General features: G+C 50.4%; 1 protein-coding gene across 6 annotated transcripts in view; it reads right to left on the bottom strand.

Annotated features, from left to right (window-relative positions):
- Positions 1-19,479, bottom strand: part of MAST3 (microtubule associated serine/threonine kinase 3) — a 1,229,968-nt gene that overhangs the window by 76,159 nt on the left and 1,134,330 nt on the right. For all 6 annotated transcript variants that reach the window (XM_069649250.1, XM_069649247.1, XM_069649248.1 and 3 more), the window contains one exon: positions 6,884-7,084. In XM_069649250.1, coding sequence (XP_069505351.1) covers positions 6,884-7,084 — 201 coding nt within the window. The remainder of the gene's footprint in view (positions 1-6,883; positions 7,085-19,479) is intronic.

Below are 19,479 nucleotides of genomic sequence, written 5' to 3'. Positions count from 1 at the left end.
GCCTTGTGAGTGGCCATCCATATTTGGCATGGCACCATTGCCGTACTGATGCAGCACAGGCATGTGAAGGTTCAAGTACAGCAATATGAACTGAAACATGAGACAAAACAACAACAGGCCCCCATCGCTTGACACCAGTGTAAGGCAACATTCAAAGCAGTATCCTGAGGGAGACTGCACCAGCCCTGTACCCTTGCCAGTAAACAAACCAACCATCAGCATAAGCATGTACCACACAAGTTGGCAGAGTGACTGAGCAGCCAGGCTCATCTCAAGAGGGGCCAATGGGAGCTGCAGGGCACAGATGGCACGAATACAGAAGCTATTCCAATGGACATGACCTCAGTCTCCCTCCAAGAAACGCACGCAAACACAGGCACCTGTGACCAGCCATTATCTGATAATCACATCATTCCACCAATCCACCTGGCTGACCGGCATCTGTTACACAAAAGCTAATCCCCCGCCCCTGAGCATGACATCATTAAAACAGTCATAATGGCAGCCCCCATCCCTGACCTTACTGGGCTTCGTAGGCAAACGCGGCCAGTACAGTACCACGCAACTATACTCAGAAGCCGGAACCCAATGCAGATCTTCTCACAATACACCGCTCCACAAATAGGAATATGCTACATTACTTGCAAAGAATAACGCTACACGGTTGATATCAGAATCAAATTTTAATGCACATCAAACTCACCAAGCCCATACAGCTATTAGGTCATAAACACCAAAATATTTTTCATTACTGTGGGCTGCATCCGCAATAAATGACCAGCTTCTTCTTGTGTGACGCCCTGTTCCTTCATGGTACACAGGGGCTACATTCACGTTCAAAAAGGCAACATGGAAGCGCCGAGAACCGCAGGGCCGTCCCATTAGGTAGGCACTAGTCCAGCTGAAAGGTTGATATGTAGCTCCTAGCCACTAGTACTGCGTAAGGGCATGTGGCCCATTGGCGATCGTCCCATAAGATCGTAATGGTGCTCCACTGATTAACTCGAAGCAGCAGGTGTCGGGAGTAAAAGCCATCTGCAGGAGTGGCATACAGATGGCAGCGGCAAAAGGGGAGGAGATACCTGTCACCCAAATGAAATGAAAAAGAATAGTATGGGCATCAGAACTTCATTTGTATTACTCACTTCAATGATCACACTAAATCTACAGCCATATGCATGCTAGCCCACTCAAAAGGATTATTTCCACCCAAAAATCACTTGCGAATCATAACTATATAAATCGAGGTGAAAACACTATTACAAACGAGTGTTTGTGTGCATGCGTCTGTTAAGACAGAATCCATTAGATGGGATTAGTAACGTGCATAGACACAAGTGTTTGAAGGCGCGTCGAGACAGGGAGGGTTCAACAAGGGCAGATAGACGATGGTCGCACTATGGCAGCTCTGCATCACATAGCGCAGGGGAAGGGGATAGATTCCGAAAAGCCATGTACATGGCAAACTCACAAATAAATCATCTGTCCATGCATCCATACATCATTCCCTCATCCCGGTATAAAAACGCCTGATTATTTACTCACATCACATTTGAAATTTCCATTGAGTCTGTGCGTAATGCAGTCTGCAAAATCCACTGTGCTCCAGCCCGGAATTCTAGTGTTGTGAAGTAACATGTATTTGGGAACGTCCTGCCTTATCGTCCACTACGCTATTGCGCATCCCATACTATTCATATCAATCATTGCATTCTCGCCATGGCCCCTGTCCCAAGGACATTAAACAATAGAACGTTATATTTGCAGTCAGACCTGTGGGCGTCTCCTCGCCGCTAGCTGAAAACCGAAAGCGCTGTCCTTCGAATTCCTCATTTGCAACATCACGTCGAAAAGGCATCTGTGACCGCTTGAAATCACAAATTCATCCATGTAGTGCGGCAGTGTGTGAAAATGGCAACTGGCTTCACTCACAAATGGGACGCCCCGCCCGTCGGTGAACCTCGGTACAGTGCTGCATGAGGGTCCACCGTTAATCGAGTACTACATTCCACTGACCCTTCACAAGTTTGTTCGCGACTGCAAAGATAGTATGTGAAACAATGGGACCATAGCAGAATGAACATATAAACCAATATTTCACTGCCATCGGGATTAAATACATGATTGTAATAGCAAGATGCCATGCGTCACATTGCAGCGTTGTGTGCGGGACGTGCCCGCCCAAAGGGGATTGCAGCTGGCACAGGTGGAATGAATCACCACAGGTGGAGGCTATACAGCCTGAAAACACATAAATTGCACACCCAACCCCCTCCCACAACCACACCCACACCAAAATGCTACCGGCAGGACTAGCGATGTTGGCCCTGGGGGACCTGATAGCACTGCAAGTACTCCAACTTCAAGAAGAAGACGAACACCAACTACTACAACAACCGGCCGCACAGAGGAGACGCAGGAGGAGGAGGAGGGCAAGGCAGGGCCAGCAAGGGCCACCAGCACAGCCACTACCACCACGCAGGCAGCCCGCAATCCCACGCCTCCGAGCTCATCCGTTCAACCTCACTGCTGAGCAGATCCACACCCTCTACCGTTTGGACGGGGACACCATAACCGCCATTGTGAACATGACACACGCTGACCTTGTCAGCATGATAGATAGCCCAACCGCCATCCCACCCCTACTGAAGGTGGTGTCTGTACTCCACTTCCTGGCCACAGGCACCTACCAGCACACAGTCGGACAGTTGCATGGCATTTCACAGCCACTGTTGTCACGGACACTATCGCAAGTGCTCGATGCCCTCCTGAAGCACGCAGACGACTACATCTCTTTACCACGCTCGGAGCAGGAGATTACAAACACAAAAGTGGGATTCCATGCACTGGCCGGCATACCGGGTTGCATTGGTGCCATCGACTGCACCCATGTGGAATTGGTTGTCCCACATGCCATGGAGGCCCAGTACCGCAACCGGAAACAATATCATTCTCTTAATGTACAGATGGTGTGTGACTCCAACAGGATCTTTACACATTGTTGTGCCCGATTTCCTGGATCAACCCATGATTCTATGGTCTTGAGGAACTCTACAATACCACGCTACATGGAGCGACACGCAGGGAACAGATCCTGGCTACTCGGTGAGTCTCATTTCATGCATGATAATGTGGGGTATGTGATGCGGCAATGACCTGGCAGGAAGGGGGGGATGCGTACGTAGCAATGTCATTCCACAAACATCCTTTATTGTCCACATACAGGTGATGCCGGGTATCCACTGAAGAGATGGCTCCTTACACCACTCCGGAACCCACAGAACCAGCATGAGGAGGACTACAACCATGCCCACTCACGTACCCGTGTAGTCATTGAACAGGCATTCGGCCTACTGAAGGCTCGTTTCCGCTGCCTCAGCAGGTCTGGCGGGGCACTCCTGTACCGCCATGAGAAGGTTGCAAAGATGGTCATGGCATGTGTCATGCTACACAACATGTGCGTACGTAGAAATGTGCCCATGCCCCCTGACGCAGAACTGCAAGCACCTGAAGATGGTCATGATGAGGGTGGGGATGTGGCAGCACCTCAAGGAGTCCGCGAGGCACAGGAGGCCCGTGAAATTCGTCAGAATATCATAGATTCATGCTTCTAGCACTCACGCCTGGTGGCTGATACATGGACACGGGACTTGTGGCACTGTGTGTGTCTGGAACATGCACAATGTGGACTGTACGCCAATAAAGGCCTCGTACACAAAGATCAATGTCCACACATCTCATTGGATGATTATGTAATGTTTATAGCATATGTGAAATTATATTACACACCCCATCGACCCGCCACCCAAGAAAGCCCAACACCCCCCCTCCACCCTCCTACCTCCCCCCCGAACACCAGTGTCCAAAGATGCTCATTGTCTGTGGGCAGACGCTATTGCAAGCCCCCTCTCCGGGTATCAGGGGCACCCCTGCCTGTGGAGCGCAGGTTCCTCCCAGATCTACGTTGGGGGCTGCCCTGGACGGAACTTGCAACGAATGAGGTCTCTGCCTGCTCACGTCCATGCATGTCCCTAAGGGTTTGTGAGAGCTCAGTGAGCACACGGCGCACAGCGGCAAGTTCACCACATACGTCTTTGGACGTCGCATGCAGTTCCCCCCTCAGGCTCTCGGTGCTTCTCTCCATTTGTACCCTTAGTGTCTCTGTACTTCTCTCCATTTGTGTCTCAGTAGATGTTTCTATGACTGCCTTAGAACCCCCACATTCATCAGCATGCTCCTTGAGGAGCGTGGCCAGTTGCTGCTGTTGCACGATCACCTGGTCGAGGGACTGTTGCCTCTGCTGGGCCATGGCCATTTGCGGTGGTGTCACAGAGGGGCTGATCACCTCATGTTGCCTTGCCACAGGGCTTGTGGGGGATGGCCAGTAGTCATCTTGTGGGTGCCCCTGCGTGGTATCCTCATGGTGTACGGGATGAAACAAACAGGGGGATTGAGACAGGTCATGGATGGGTCCTACATCGACAGCACCGTTTTCTGTGTCGGAGCATGCTGCCATTAATGCAGTGTCACCTATGGTGCTGCTGTCACCAGAAGCAGTGCCTTCTGTGGCATCCATTGGGGGGACCTGTGGTGCTGCTGTTGTGGGCATGCTGGCTGCTGGGGTGCCTGTTGAAGTCCCCTCCTGTGTGCTGCCACTTGATTTGTGCTGCTGCCGTGTCTTGATCCGTGCAGCTGAGGTGGAGGGTCTTTGGCCGTTGGTCTTGGCCCTCTTTGCAGGTGTGCTGGTAGGGGTGTCCTGGAGCTCGTCGTTTGAATCGGACCCTGTGGTGGCGTAAAGGAGGGCGAGCGTTATTTATGGGTTTGTGGAAATTGGAATGGCAATGTATCACATGCATTGGGGTGGTACCTGAGGGTGATTTGGGTCAGGGCCTTGGAGGTGGTTTCATTTTTGTGTGGATTGAGGATGCAGTTGTTTTGCAGCCTGCAGTTAGGGTGTGCATGCTGCACGTGTAGAGGGTGTTTTTAGGATTTTTGATTATTTATGTATTTAATGTGACTTTTAAAGTGCGCTATCAGGCCAATGTATGTGGACGTTCTCCTGGACATGTGTTTCTGTTGCACTATGTGGACACATGGTACTTCACATGATTGGACATTGTGGATTTAGCATTGTTTTATTTGGCCCACCTACCTGATTCTTCGGATGTCTGCACTCCTTTCTCCATCCCTCCGACTCCCTCTATACTCTCCATTCCAATGGTGGAGGCACAGATTTCTTCCCAGGGGGTCAACTTGATGGGTGATTCCGATCCTCCCCCGGTAGCTGTGGCAATGTTACGGTTGGCTGATAGTATGCTCCGTACGCGTATCCGCAAGTCGTCCCATCGCTTTCTGCATTGCTGTGGGTTGCGGTCCCCACCGCACTTACCCGCTGTGCCACCAGGGCCCATATGTCCTTCTTGTTCGCAAGTGCCGTCCTGGTCATTTGCGTCGAGAAGACGACGGCAGCATTCTCCTGGAGGGTCTCTGTGAGCACGGTGAGTTCCTCATGGGAGAAGTGGACCTGCCGCTTGCGGTCGCACGCTTTTTTAGCAACTTTTCCCATTTTGATTGTTTTAACTAGGGTGGCTTACGGGTTGGGATGTGTCTCAGGGTCTGATTTGTAATGGTTGTGTTGGGATTCTGATTTTGTAGGTGTACGGCGTGCTGTTTCCCGTTCCGGCCCCATGTTTTTACTTCCGTTTCCGTATATTTACGGTCACCATATTTTACGATTACCGGTCATTACGGTGACCGCTATGATGGGTGGCGGAATTGCACCTAGGGCGCCGTACGACGGCGGTGAGGGGCGTTTTGGGGACATTTCCGCCATCGCGGACTTTGCACTTCCGCCATGGCGTAATGCTCGTGCCCGATGAGTCAGAATTAGCCGCACTTTACTCCATCGTGCAATGGCGGAAACGCTATTTACGCTATGGCGGTCAGGTCAGTTACTTTCCGCCAGGGTCGTAATGAGGGCCATTCTAATTTGAGCCCAGAATGAACAGCAGTGCTTGCTTAAACACAACATTGCAGGTTTCAGATTGTACTAGTTCCCCATCAAGAAAGATTTATATTGTTCAAAGCCTCTTCTGATGAACATTTTTTGTGTTTGGTGCACAACAGTCTATATTTTTTCACTTGGCCATTTGTTAAGTGCTAAACCATCACAGGTATGGTCTTTTAGCACACCCTGATGTACATTGCACAACTAACTGGCTTCCCATTAGACTATACTCTGACAAAGCACATACAAATACTGGCAACTGCAAAATTATGAGAGATCCTGAGGCTACCCAGCAAATTTCACAATAGATCATATAACCAGAAAATGTGTGGGGCTAAATCTTTGGCTACTGTCCTAACTTATGAAACAGCCAAAAAAGGGTTTAATATTAGAATGGTTTCTCATTGATCACGTAATTTAGCTGTTACTGTTCCTATGGATACAAGCTTTGAAGACCTTCATGAACTGTGGGTAGTGCTCGACTGGTCATTGGTGGGACGGGGTTCATGGGGGAAATGTGGAAAAGTGAAGTACTCATGATCGAGGTCATGCCACTCTCACCGCTAGTTTTGTAGTCCAGTTTAACCACCAGAGAACGTTTGTGGACTGTATAGCGGCATCTGATACATGCTTTCATTGGTCACTGAAGGAGCAATTAATTCTGGACAAAATGGGAATTACTTAAGCAACCACCTTGCTATTGCCAACTTAATGCTAACCATGCAAGTCTCTTTCCATTGGAAAATGCCACCTTCTCCACCCGACTATGGGCAAAGCACACTGCTGGGTTATCTAAGGGACAAATATTCAAAATCCAGTGGCCATCAATTTTTTTGCATTCATTGGATGACCTTAAAGCGTTTTAGTTGTGCTTACCGGATGTGATAATTAGAGACAGTGCTGAGACAGATGCCGACTTGGGAACTCTGCTTGGGGGTGATATCTTTTGTTTTTCCGGAGTTTCTCTCTGACCTCCCAGGCGGTGACTCACTCCAGGATCAAGTGCTCTTGGTGTAGAGTTTTTGGTACCAGTGCTATTGCTGCGTAACCGGATCTGGCTCAAGCTTGCAAGGTCAGCTGGAAATAAAAGGCAACCAGTCAGATGTTTTACCCCAAACATTTAATACATTCCTAAAACAAAAGACATCTTGTGGATTAACCAGGATCAGAACGTGGTCAATAATTGCAAGTTGTCACACCCACTAATTCTAGCTCAAATACACAGTTGTGCCGTTCTGCCAGGATTGTTAAAGGACTTTAAGGCCAGTTGGACAGAACAAAAGACTTGTTTGATAAAAAATGAAAAGCACAAGTTAAACATAAGGATTCCATCAGGGGTCTGCAACCTTTGGCTAGATGTTTTGGACTACAACTCCCATCAGTCCTTTCCACCATAATCAATGGCAAGGGATAAAAGGATCCTGATGACTGCAGAACCTGTTTTTGTAACAGCGAGGATAATGATTAATGTTTCAGACCACTTGCATGGATGGGATGCTCCCCTACGTGCCTGCCATCTTCTTATCAGGGTTTCTGATATCTGGTTCAGGCCATAATGCTCAATGAGGAAAGTGGAGAGGACATCATCAGGAAAGGTACTAAGGACCAACAGTACAGACGACACATGTACTAGTAAATCACTTGAACTTCTATGAAAATGTTGAAATAATCATGCAGAATATTACAATTTTGAAATGTTGATTTTAAAATGAAATACCAACCCCACCTCTGCACATTAGAGAATAAGTTACCTTTTTCATTTATTATATAGCAGACAGATAATCTCAAACATGGCAAACCACTAACTGTCCTCTACTGAAAGGACTCCCAGCCTGAACTGATTATCCCCATTTAAAAAACAAAGCTATGTCCACAATGCTGCAATGTTCAATCGAGCAAATTTACAAGGTTTTTACAAATGTAAAGCACAAAACTGAAAAGGTTATTTTACGACCATACTGATTAAAACACTTTCTCTCAAAAAGGCAGTGGTGGGGGAGGAGGGGTCTTTTTGATCGGCAGACACCATCACGCCACACTTCCTTGCCTTTCTTTAACCTCACTTCATGCAAACGCAATAACACCCAATTCTTGCTCCCCTGTCACCCTTGTAACCCATATCTACCGTACACATGGTACCCCCCCACTCTTCTTCCCAGAACTTGACCTATAACTAGAAGTCACTCCAGCAGATGTCTCTAGTGTAATGATGGAGGATCTGCCAAACGTTAACAAGGATCATCAGTTGGAGCTGGACTCCACTCACTGCTTGACCTACATTGCCTTCAAACCCACACTTTTGGGAACACCTTTCATCTAATTTTCCCATCCTCCACCTTAAACTCTTCTGTGCTCTTTTTTGGCCAATCTCCTTCTGATCACCCACTCATTCACTTCATCCCCATTACCTTCCCTATTCCATCCTTGAAACACTTGTGTATAGGCGCGTTACAAATGCCATATCATATCATCACCAGAAAATGTGTAAAGCCAGACACTTACCCCATCTCTAGACCAAGACTATTCCTCTCTTCAATGTCTCTCTGCCCTGCACTCGATCTGAGCCACTTTCACAGAGTTCAACACCACACTTGCTGCCTCAATCGACCAACACTACCTTCCTCACTCTTTCACCCCTCCGACCCTCCATCCATCCATGAATCTCCCCAGATATCCAACAGCATACAGCTCTAGACAAACATGTGTCTCCATCTATGCCAATGGCACAGGGATAACTTCTCACATCCTACAAGGATTCTGAACTTCCCCTTTGTCAGGCCCTGCAGTTGCACACAGGGTGGAGGGCTATTTCCCTCTGGGTTGTCCTAGGATCTGAACTGGATTTTTGGGTTAGATTTGCAACGTTTGTGGAGGGGAAGTTTGCACTGGAATCCAGATTAGCTTGGGGTATTCTTTGATGTTTTTTACGGGATCTCTCTCCTGTAAAAAACCGAACAGAAAGGAAGGACAGGGAGCTTGATATCAAGAGAAGCAAAAAGGTTCTCGATTTCAATATCCGAAGATGGAGGAAGGTGAGACGAGTAGTAGAAAGTCTTGTCGGCGGACAGGGCATCAGCTCTGAGAGTTGGAGAAGTAGCTGAGAGAAAACTGGAGAAGAGAACCGAACAAGCTGTAGAAGACTAACTGGTAAATGGGAGGTCCTTGGGCTGATTGAGAGAAGAAACATTTGGTCAAACGCCAGACCTGTCCAGGAATCCAAAACCGAAGCCGACAGCAATGCATTTTGAGAAAGAGAAACCTATAGGTGCAAGGAAAGTGGCTTGCATACTGGCCGGAGGCCAACGCAGAGAAAGAGTGGAACTGGTGTGGTGGTTGCATTGCCTGTAATGGGTGGATAGGTGCAGTCTGACAACTACACAGTGACTGCCCACCCAGCAAAGCCTGCCGCAGACCCATGTAGGTAACTAGCAGAATGTGGATCAGACAGTGGCAGTGCCGTGACCTGTGGACCGGGTGGTCCAAGACCTGAGCCCGACCCACCAACAAGTGGCAGAGAAAGCAAGCAGGCCCAGCACGATATTGGAGAAGAGAAAGAAGTGAGCCTGGGGACTCAAAAGGAAAGATAAGAGTCCAGTGTTAGGATGACTTTGTATTTCTTGTGCCAATTCCCTTCCACCTGAGAAACCCCTAGCACTTTTGCTGGACTCTGGATTTTTGTATCTGTTTTCCCGAGTGAGTGGAACTTTTTGCCACTCAATCATTCTTTTTGCTCCGGCACGGGAATCCTGTTTTCCTACTACTGTACTGGAGGAGATTGCCACCAGATGTACCTTGATGGATGCGTGAGCCAGCACAGTTGTTGCCAAGGAAAGCAAGTACAGAAGAATCTGTGGGGCTGTGACCCTCAGAGGGGTAATATTCGGCGACTGGCACCACGTAGCAAGAAAGCTTCCACTTATGGCTGTAACACTTTAAAGTTGACAACGCACTTGCTTTGGTGAGGATCTCCCTGAAGTCCGCTGGCAGCTCATAACCTCCAAACTAAGTCTGCATGAGCCATGCCTTCAGGTTCAGAGATCCTGGGTCGTGATGAAGGATTGCGTTTCTCTCCCTGGTGAACAGATCCAGAAGTACCAGCAACTTGACTGGAGGCTACACAGATTGAGTAGGTCCGGATACCAAAACTGCCTTGGCCACGCCGGGGCGATGAGTATCATTTTGCACCGACACGGTCAGATTGTGTTGATCGCAGGACAGAAAAGGAAGCAGAACGCGTCCATCCCCCATGCTCCTCGGTTGGTGGAATCTGCTGGCAAACCTCTGGCATTTTCAGTTCGCCACTGTGGCAAAAAGGTCGATCGGAGGTCTGCCCCATTTGACGAACAGACGGTTCACCTGATCCTGACTGAGTTCCCACTCGTGGCAGGAGCGCAGCTCCCTGCTGAGGGAGTCACAATGGTGTTCTTGAAGCCTGCCAGGTTGAGCGGGACAAGGAACATCCCCTGTCCGATGGCCCAATTCCACAAGTCCTGAGATTACTTGGAGCCCTGGGGATCGAGTGCCCCCTTCCTTCCGGATGTAGAACATGATTGTGGTGTTGTCTGTGAAGATCTTCACTACCTTGCCTCTCAGATGGTAGGAAAGACTTCAGGGCCCAGAACACAGCTAGTAACTCCAGGATGTTGATGTGCAGATCCTTCTCTTCTGGAAGCCACGGACCTCTGGCGTGTAGAAGTCCGGTGGGAGCTCGCCAACATTCCAGAGAAGTGTCCGTGTTGACAGTCTCCTGGTATGGCGGGGTTTGAAATCCGGTCCCCTGGGCGATGCATCAACGTACCCCCCGCCACCCTATCACCTGCCGAAACTCCTTGTTGAGTGGAATCTTGTCCGCAAAATTACTGGACACTTGTATCCAACAATTCCTGTAGGGGTCGCATCTGCAATCTGCAACCTGCAGAGACTGACGAGGTAGATGCAGGATGACATCATGTCCAGCAAAGACATCATGGCCCGATCCGTGGCCGTCTTGGTCGACGACAGCCACTGTGTACCTTCCCTTGAAAGCCTGTTAGCCTCTCCTCTGATGGGGATGCCAGGCAAGTTACTGTAATGAGTCTAGCGCCGGGGAACAGCGCGTTCTGTGATGGCGTTAAGCAGGACTTTTTTCACGGATAGTTCACAGAGAACCGCAGCTCCATCAGTAGCCGGACGGTTTCCTTCGTGTGCTAGTCAGCCAGTTCCCGGGAGCGAGCTTGTATCGGGCTTGTATCAGCAAATTGTTCAGGTACGGGTATACATGCACACCCTGCAGACGCAGGTGGGCTGCCACCAGGGCCAGGCATTTTGTGAACACCCTTGGGGCCGACTTTAAGCCAAAAGGTAGGGCCTGGTAGTGTTGGCCTTGTACCATGAACCATAGGAATTTCAAGGGTTCCTGTGGATGGGGACAGAGGTATGCATACTCTAGGTCCAACAACGTCAAGAAATCCGCTTCCTCCACTTGGCCGAGCATGTGTTGCAACCGGACCATCCTGAATTTTTGGGATTTCATGTACTTGTGTAGACAGTGCAGGTCCAGGATGGGTCTCCGAACCCCCCCCCTTCCCGGTCTTCTTTCTGACCAGAATGTATCTGGGATAGACTCTGGTGCCCCAGCGCCATTGGGGAATGAGCTTCATCGCCCCTTCCCATAACATGGCTCGCACTTTTTTCAGGAGCTGCTCCTGAAAGGTCTGTCCCTGGGCGAGAGGGTACAGCACCCATCTGTCGGTGGTGATTATCTTCCACTCGCTGACTAACCTAGTCAGCTGACCTCCCACTGGGGTGCACGAGTGGGGGCATGATGTTTTGGCCGGTTCAAGCTTGCTTGGGTGCCGGCACCCAGCCCTGTGGGCGACAGACACGGACGTCCGCTACCGTAGGCCAGAGAGAGACTCCTGTAGGTTTCCTGCATGGAAAATCAGGGAGGTTGCCTGTACGACGCAGAGTATCCCTTGAATGAGAGAAAAGACAACGAGCGATGCTGCTTTTAGAGGGCCAAGGGAACATGCCGTCTCCATTTTTATGGCTTTAAGGGATTCGTCGACAACCCTCACAAACAGATTAACACAGTCGAAAGGCATGTCCAGCACCTTTGCATGAACGTCCTCACGAAAGTTAGTGGATTCAACCATCCCTGCCGACAAATGCAAACTCAGCTTCCCATCTGGCGCAAGCCTGTGTCTGCGATGTCCACTGCCACCTCCCTCCCCTTCCTGGAAGAGTTTTCTTGTCATCTGGGAGGAATTCCAGGATAGAGCCCAACTTGTACCAAAGCTCCCGGTCGTATCGGGACAAGATAGCAAGAGCATAGCCGCCTTGCTTGTGGATGCTGCTGTGTAGATGACTCTTCTCCATTGCGTCCATCTTCTTCCCCTCGTTGTCTTGGGGGAGTGGGGGGTGGGTGGATAATGCAGAGGCTGGGTTGGCTGAGCGTTTTCTTGCGGCGGCCGAGACTACTGAGCCCGGCGACGGTTGTGACTTCAAGCACTTCGGTGTGGAGTCTGGCACTCTGTATTTCTTTTCCAACCTCCAACCCGTCTCGTTTGGTTGGAGCTGTGCATGGGTTTGTCATGAGGTCTAGGCCTTCCTCCCAAATGTCGTCCAAAATGGGTACCGCCATGATAGTCTACCTCTTGGACTCCCGTAGCCGATATAGGAAGCCCTTCTTGGTTTCCTCGGGCACCAGCTGGAACAGCTCAGAGGCCCTCGAGATCGAGTGGAATGATCCCACCTCGTCTGGTGCAGAGGCACTGAGGGATGTACAGGTGCTGTGATTCGTCGTCTGCCGGGACGAAGTCCTCATCTTCGCTGGTTTCCGTGGCCGTCTCCATACCAGTGTCCGTGTGTGTGTTTCTGGGTCCCGATGTGGTGGAGGAGGCCGAGGCAACGGTGGCGGATGATGCATCCTCTTTTTACGTGGAGGCTGGTCAGGGGCCTGCCGGTGCTGGAGGCAACCTTTGCTGGATCTCCGTCACTAGGGTGTGGAGAGTTGACAGGATGTCCATGGATACGTCCCTCTGGTGTGGAGGGAATGATGGAGTTCTGGGCACTGCACCCCCGCCGTCCTCGTGTGGATGAATGCTTGGTCGTCTCTTTGGCCATTGGCTCAACGTAAACCTTAGAGGGCTGCTTTGGGGCCTCCTTGCCCCCCCTTTTAACCTTTTGAGGGATCTGTACTGGGACCTGAGCCAGTGCCTCCTCCTCCCTCTGAAAGGTGCCTGCAGCCTTCTCTGCTGCCTCGGTAGCCGTGTCGCACCTGGGAGGAGGCAGGGATACTTGCCGCGGCTGTAAGGACCACCCTAGTTCGCGCTACCCACCGGAGCAGTTGCCCTAGAGGATGTCGACTAAGCGGCTGACAGCATCTGCGGCTGCGCCTGATAAGCCTGCTGTGAGGTCTGCTCTTCCTCCGGCCTGTGTTTCTCTGATTTGTCTTGTAACTTGGCGGGGGTGGAGGACTTCCTCTTGGAGGGGGAACCAGATGGCAGGCTGGCTGATGAGGCGGACAGCAATGCTGATTTATCCGACCTGGGCACCGGAGCCGTTGAACCCAGAGGAATCAGCCTTGTGGCTCTTGGCCTTCTCTTGGACCCCCACTGACAGCACGTCATCAAAGGACTATGACCTCCTCCCGGAGGGAGACCGCTTCTCGGACTGACCGGTTCTGGGTGAGGCATGATCCTGCTCGGAGCACGGGTCAGGCGCCTTGTTCGACTTGAGCCATGTCGCCAGCATACTATACCGGTTTTTCTTCATTTTCTTCTGTAGGCAGTACATACACTTCTGATGTTTGTCCTCCACGAAGAGGTTCCTTAGCCCGCATTGGGCGCATGTCCTGAAGTGACATTCCCTCCTTTTACTCCTCCGTCATGGTCAGAAGGCGCGAAGTAGGCCCAAGACGGCCTTCCAGAAACTTAAACTAACAACCGCCCTTGAGGGGCATGCAACTTCACTGACAACCGACCCCCGTTGCCAGCTGATGAAGATAGGAGCACACTGTTTCCGATGGAGCGCACTGTTTCCGATGGAATAGAAATAGAACTTTTCAGCAAAAAACTTGAAAAAATTACAAAATAGCTCAGAAAGCAACTCTAGGACTCCCAACACTGAAGGGTGTGGTAAAAATCTGAAGATGGCTGCCAGAGGCAGGGCTTAGGAGTGGACTGTCATTGGATGGGGGCAATATGACACAGAGGACAGCGATTGGTTTATAGGAGCAATAGAGTTTAAGTGTTTTTTCTTTTACCGAGAATTCCCAGCCTGACGTTGGGGAATATTCATGAGCATTTGAATCCATGCCAGACCCCATGCTGGAGAAGTACAAATAGTGGATTATTGCAGATGTATGCGGGTGGCTGGCCGTGCACTTGGGAGGGAAAGGGCCATCTTCCATTGAGATGGAGTGCAATACATACCCAGGAGTCATGGCAGATGTTGGTTGTGATGAGTGAATGCAGACCATATCATGCGGATCGACTTGGATCCTTTCTGTGCGTGCTCAGTACTGTCTTGGTGTGTCCTCACATGATTGAAAGCCCCCACCTGGCTGGGGGTGATAGTTCACCCATGACATGGACTAGGGCCGTCAGGATGCAGAAGGGAAGAGCCAGGTCTCGAGTGCCTTCTGAAAGGCGAGGTGGCCCTCAATGCGCGGATGCTAAAAGGAACGGAGAAGGTGGATTCCCTCCTCCCCCCGCATTCTGGTCGATTTGGGGAATGGGATGACAAGGAGAAGAGCTGTGCCTGATCTCAGGTTTGTTGGGCCTGTAGGGAGTGAGCTTGTGTTGCAGATATTCTGGGCCAGTGTTGCGCAGATTCCGGTGGGTGATGCACATAGCCTTGAAGGTGGACTGACGCCCAATCAGTAGCCAGTGAAGGACACAGAGTCTAGGTGTGATGTGTTCTCTGGGGCCTTGGGCAAAAAGGAGCCTTGCAGCAGGGTTTTGGACCTGTTGGAGCTTTTCAAGTTGAGATGCAGAGGCACCCAGCTATAGGGAGTTAGCATAGTCTAGGCGGAAGAGGACGATGGTTGTGATTGCAGCGACTCTGAGGGAAGGTCAGATAGGGGAAGATGCTTCTGAGGATGCATAGGTGTAGATGGCAGGATTTTGACATCGAGTGATGTGATGCAATAGTGTCGGATCTGTGTACATGGTGCATCCAAGTTTCTTTACTATGTTGGAGGTAGTGGGGGATGGGAGCGCAGGATGTTCGGAAAGTTCTCTCCCTTTAGCAATGTTCCCTCCATTTCGATGAACCTCTAAATGTTTTGCTTTTCAACTCGGTCCCGACTTGTTCCAGTGGACTCGACTGCACTTTTGCTCATTGTTTGGAGAAACTGACCAGTCCTTAAGGCTGTCAGTACTGGGAAACTATGTTTCCCTTTGCTTGTTTATAGGTTGTTGGGTAACTTTATCATTGCACAATGCATCCTACAATGCAGTGCAATGGGATTTTTTGTATGACCCTAGACTACAGTCAAGGGATTGTTTGGTTACTTTAGATGCGCCTAAAGAAAAGCTGGTGGCAGTGGATGTGCTTTGACTATTTTTGCAATACTTTTCGTTGGCCCTACTGCTTTTGGCTACTAACAGTGGCTAGTGTCCCAACATGGACTTACCATGAGGTATTTGCTTGTTCTTTTGGCCATCTTTTCCTGTGGCCTTCTTCCTGTCCTGCCAGGTCAGGAATATTATTTTATGGTCATGCATTGTCCAGGAAAGCCTTGGTTTTTGTACGCTAGTGCAGGGCCGTGTGTGTGTGTGTGTGTGTGTGTTCCCAGACGTGGGCTGGGACTGTCTGGTCCAAAACCACATACTGGTTTCAATATGTCTGGAGTGTATGCATGAGTTTCACCAACAGTGGTGCCGATTGGACTGCTGCTGGGGTGTGTGTAACGTGCAGATCTTCCATTGGGTGAGCAGATATGCTGTTTCACCCGAGTTCCTGGATCCCGATTCCACACAATCGCAGTCCAGCCATTTCTGCTGCCGTTTTCCTCCTCGAGGTAAGTGCCTGGCTCTGAGGCCCCGATTTTGTTTGCCAGCCTTTTCTGGGGAAAAGGTTTAGAAAGGAAGGTGCTCTCTGCGTGTGCTGTAACCCGCCCTCCCTCCCTCTCCGCCTGCGGACCGAGCCCTTGTTCCCTTCTCCTTCCTCTTCCCGACCACCTATCCTGATTGGCTAATCACCACTCTTAACCCACCGTTCCAGGGCAGCCCTCTGTCGGGCAGCCCCTGCGTCTAAGGGCCCAAGGCAAAGGGCGGCTCCCATAGTAGCAGCTCCAGATAGTGGGCCTCATTACGACCCAGGCGGTCCGGAAATAACGGTGGCGGTAAACCCGCCGCCACCGTTGTTTCCGGACCGCCTGAGTCTGACCCCTGCAGGCGGGAGGTGATGTTCCCGCCAGGTCTGACCTGGCGGGTTTAACACCTCCCGCATGCAGGCGGACGAGGAAACACCGGCAGCATTACGAGATGCTGCCGGTGTTTCCATGATCCCCATTTCCATCGAGTCCCATAGGACTCAATGGGAATGGGGATTTACACCATTCCGCCTCCGTGATTCCCGGAAAACCGGGGTTGTAATGCCCCGGTAATTCCGGGAATCACGGAGGCGGAATGGTAATACGAGTCCGGCGTTAACGAGGCGGTTTTACCGCCTCGGTTAACGCCGGACTCGTAATGAGGCCCAGTGTCTGCAGGTGTCAGCAGGAGAGACCAGGGGTCAGCCAGTAACTGGTACTTAGCCCATACTACCTAAAACCACCCCCCTCCTTCAGTTGAGGACTAACGAAACAAATGCTTTGCGCTCTTTCACCTAGTTTTAGCTCACCGCACTGAGCAGCAAGAGAAGAAACAGCTGTGCCCCCACCATAATCCCCGGCGCAGTATCTTACTCCAACCCCACCTCCCCCAACAACAGCCAACGACGAAGTGGCTGAAAAGGCACAACCCCACCCGCCAACCAGCAGCAGGGGCTGGCCGCAGTACCCAGACATGACACATGAGGAACAGTCTGCCGTCAACCAGCATCAACGGATTAAGGTAGGAACAATTTACACAGATATTATACGAAACCTAGGCCCCTCTCCCACTATACAGGACTCAAATCTAGGTGTGTTTTTCTCCTGGACACTGCATTGTGAAACCTAGGCCTCTCTCCTATTATACAGGGCTCTCATTTCCAGGCACCATGCCAAACACTGGCCAAAGCAGAGCAGCACGCTGGTGCACCGGTAGGCCCAATGAGATCCACCGGAGGCATTCCCTACGCCCGCCAACACATAGCCCACCTCCCCACCACTGCACACCTTCAACATGCTGTACTGTGAAACCTAGGCCTCTCTTCCACTATACAGGATTCTCAATTCCAAGTGTGTTGCCTATACCCAAAGTGTTCTGTGAAACCTAGGCCTCTCTCCTACTATACAGGGCTCTCAATTCTAGGCACCATACCACACACTGACCACGGAAGACTACGGTACGTATACCTTACACCACATCTGTGGACACAGACTGCAGGCACGGCCAAACATCCATGCATTGTAGAATGCAGCTATGGCTTTGCTTTACGGTCTAGCAGCACACAGCCATCCACCGTGGAACATCTGACGTACCTCCACACCTTTGCCACTAGCATACAGTGACTACCAACAAATTGAAATTCGGTATAGCTGGCCACACATTGACTATCAATAGCAAATCTATCGTAATCCACCAACAGCACCCACCCACGTTCCTGGCCTCTGTTGGGGTTGCTTAGTCAAGCTTAGTCAGCCACCCAAGTCCTAGAACGGCAAAAATGCACACATGCATCTCCTAATCTAAACTCGTACATTGACTATGGCCATCGAGGGCGTTCCAACTGGAAAGGCGCATCAAGGCCATACAAGTGGGGAAAGAGCGCTATATAAATACCCAAATACAATACAATAAGAAGAGGAGTCCTGCAGCCATGCCTCAGAGATCCTGGTGAAATCCTGTAAGGAGTTAAGTATCCTCTCCAGCTGTGAAGACTGTGAAAGACTGGACCTGCCCTAAGAAGGCCTGGCAACCAACTTGTGTTGCAGTCCTGATGGAGCCCCGTCTGGCTGGTGATCTTAGGAAGTCCTTCAGTGGAGCTTCGACCCTTGTGGTGGGACCAACCATTCCGGACGTCAGCACAGTGTCCTGCGAAGAAGAGCCCTCAGAAGTGCCCATGGACCACCCAGTAGCTGACCAGCTCAAAATTCGGTCTACTGCGTTTCAGCCCGGATATTTGTGGACTGCCAGTTTGTGCTACAAGAGTCGTCTCTGTGAAATGTCTGCGTCCAAGCATCCAAGGGACCCGATATACGAGGCTGTTTTAGACGGCGTCAGCTGCATTCCCTCTCGTCACTGCTGCACGGTGACAGTTGCCAGAAATTGCTTTCCCGCATCCAGTCGTGTGCTAAGAGGAGGCCTGCACAAAAGTGAGCTGCATTCTTCAACTCGAATACGTTGCACCAGCACATGTTGGCCGAACAGGGATTCACTAGAACATTAAAACTCCTGGGCACCGAGGTACGGAAGAAACGGTGGGAAACGTGACCGCCAATGACACTCTGAAGACCTGCCAGGTCCCAAGAGAAACCAGAGTACTGGGGGGTTAGTTACAGTTGTAGTTACCTGAACCCCCATATCCCCTTTTAAAAGTTTTCCTAACTTTTAAAACCTTTTCAATTGTTTGGCTTTGCAAGCACTCAGATAAGTGTCGATTGTATTGAATAGCGCTGTCCCCAGCTTTCAGACTTCTGGAACTGTTTTTGGGAACTTTCGGGCACAAGGCCCAGGTCAACTTAGGGTTGGACGTATGATATTAGGGTTGTATTCTTGTGGACTGCCATTGTAAATCTAATCATACCTTTCCTTTCAGTATTGTGGTGTGGGGGGGTGGTACTGTGGTTTTATTACACCGGCTACTGGGGCAGTATGACATGCATTACTTACCGTAACAGCATTTCTGATGATTGTATCTGCTAGATTCACATGCTGTGCATATGGTCCGACATCCAGTGGTAACTGCAGAGTATTGCATCTTGTCTTTCGGGGACCGAAAGGGGACGTCAGCATAGGCGTGTCTGTAACACTATCCCTATCGTGACGTGTGGTGTACCCAAAATCCCTCATGCGTCGAGGTCCCTCTGATTGTATTTTTTCTGCCATGAGGGAGCCCAAGGCTATAGTGAGCGAGTACATAAAGAGAGAAAGTAGTAAGACGTCCATGTTCCTTCCACCCAGAGCGGGGAGGTAGGGAGGGCGCATGTGAATCTAAGCAGATACAATCATCAGAAATGCTATTGCGGTAAGTATTGCATGTCTTCTGATGCTTGTTAATCTGCTTAGAATCACATGCTGTGCATAGACTAGCGAGCAGTACCCGGAGTTGGAGGTGGGTTGTGAGAAGGAATAGTAAAGAAAAGATGTCTTAGTACTGCTTGTCCCACCTGAGAATCA

The sequence above is a fragment of the Ambystoma mexicanum genome, chromosome 1p, assembly GCF_040938575.1.
Source record: "Ambystoma mexicanum isolate Mex_15411 chromosome 1p, UKY_AmexF1_1, whole genome shotgun sequence".
Taxonomy (NCBI): domain Eukaryota; kingdom Metazoa; phylum Chordata; class Amphibia; order Caudata; family Ambystomatidae; genus Ambystoma; species Ambystoma mexicanum.
This window is presented reverse-complemented; position numbering and strand designations above follow the sequence as displayed.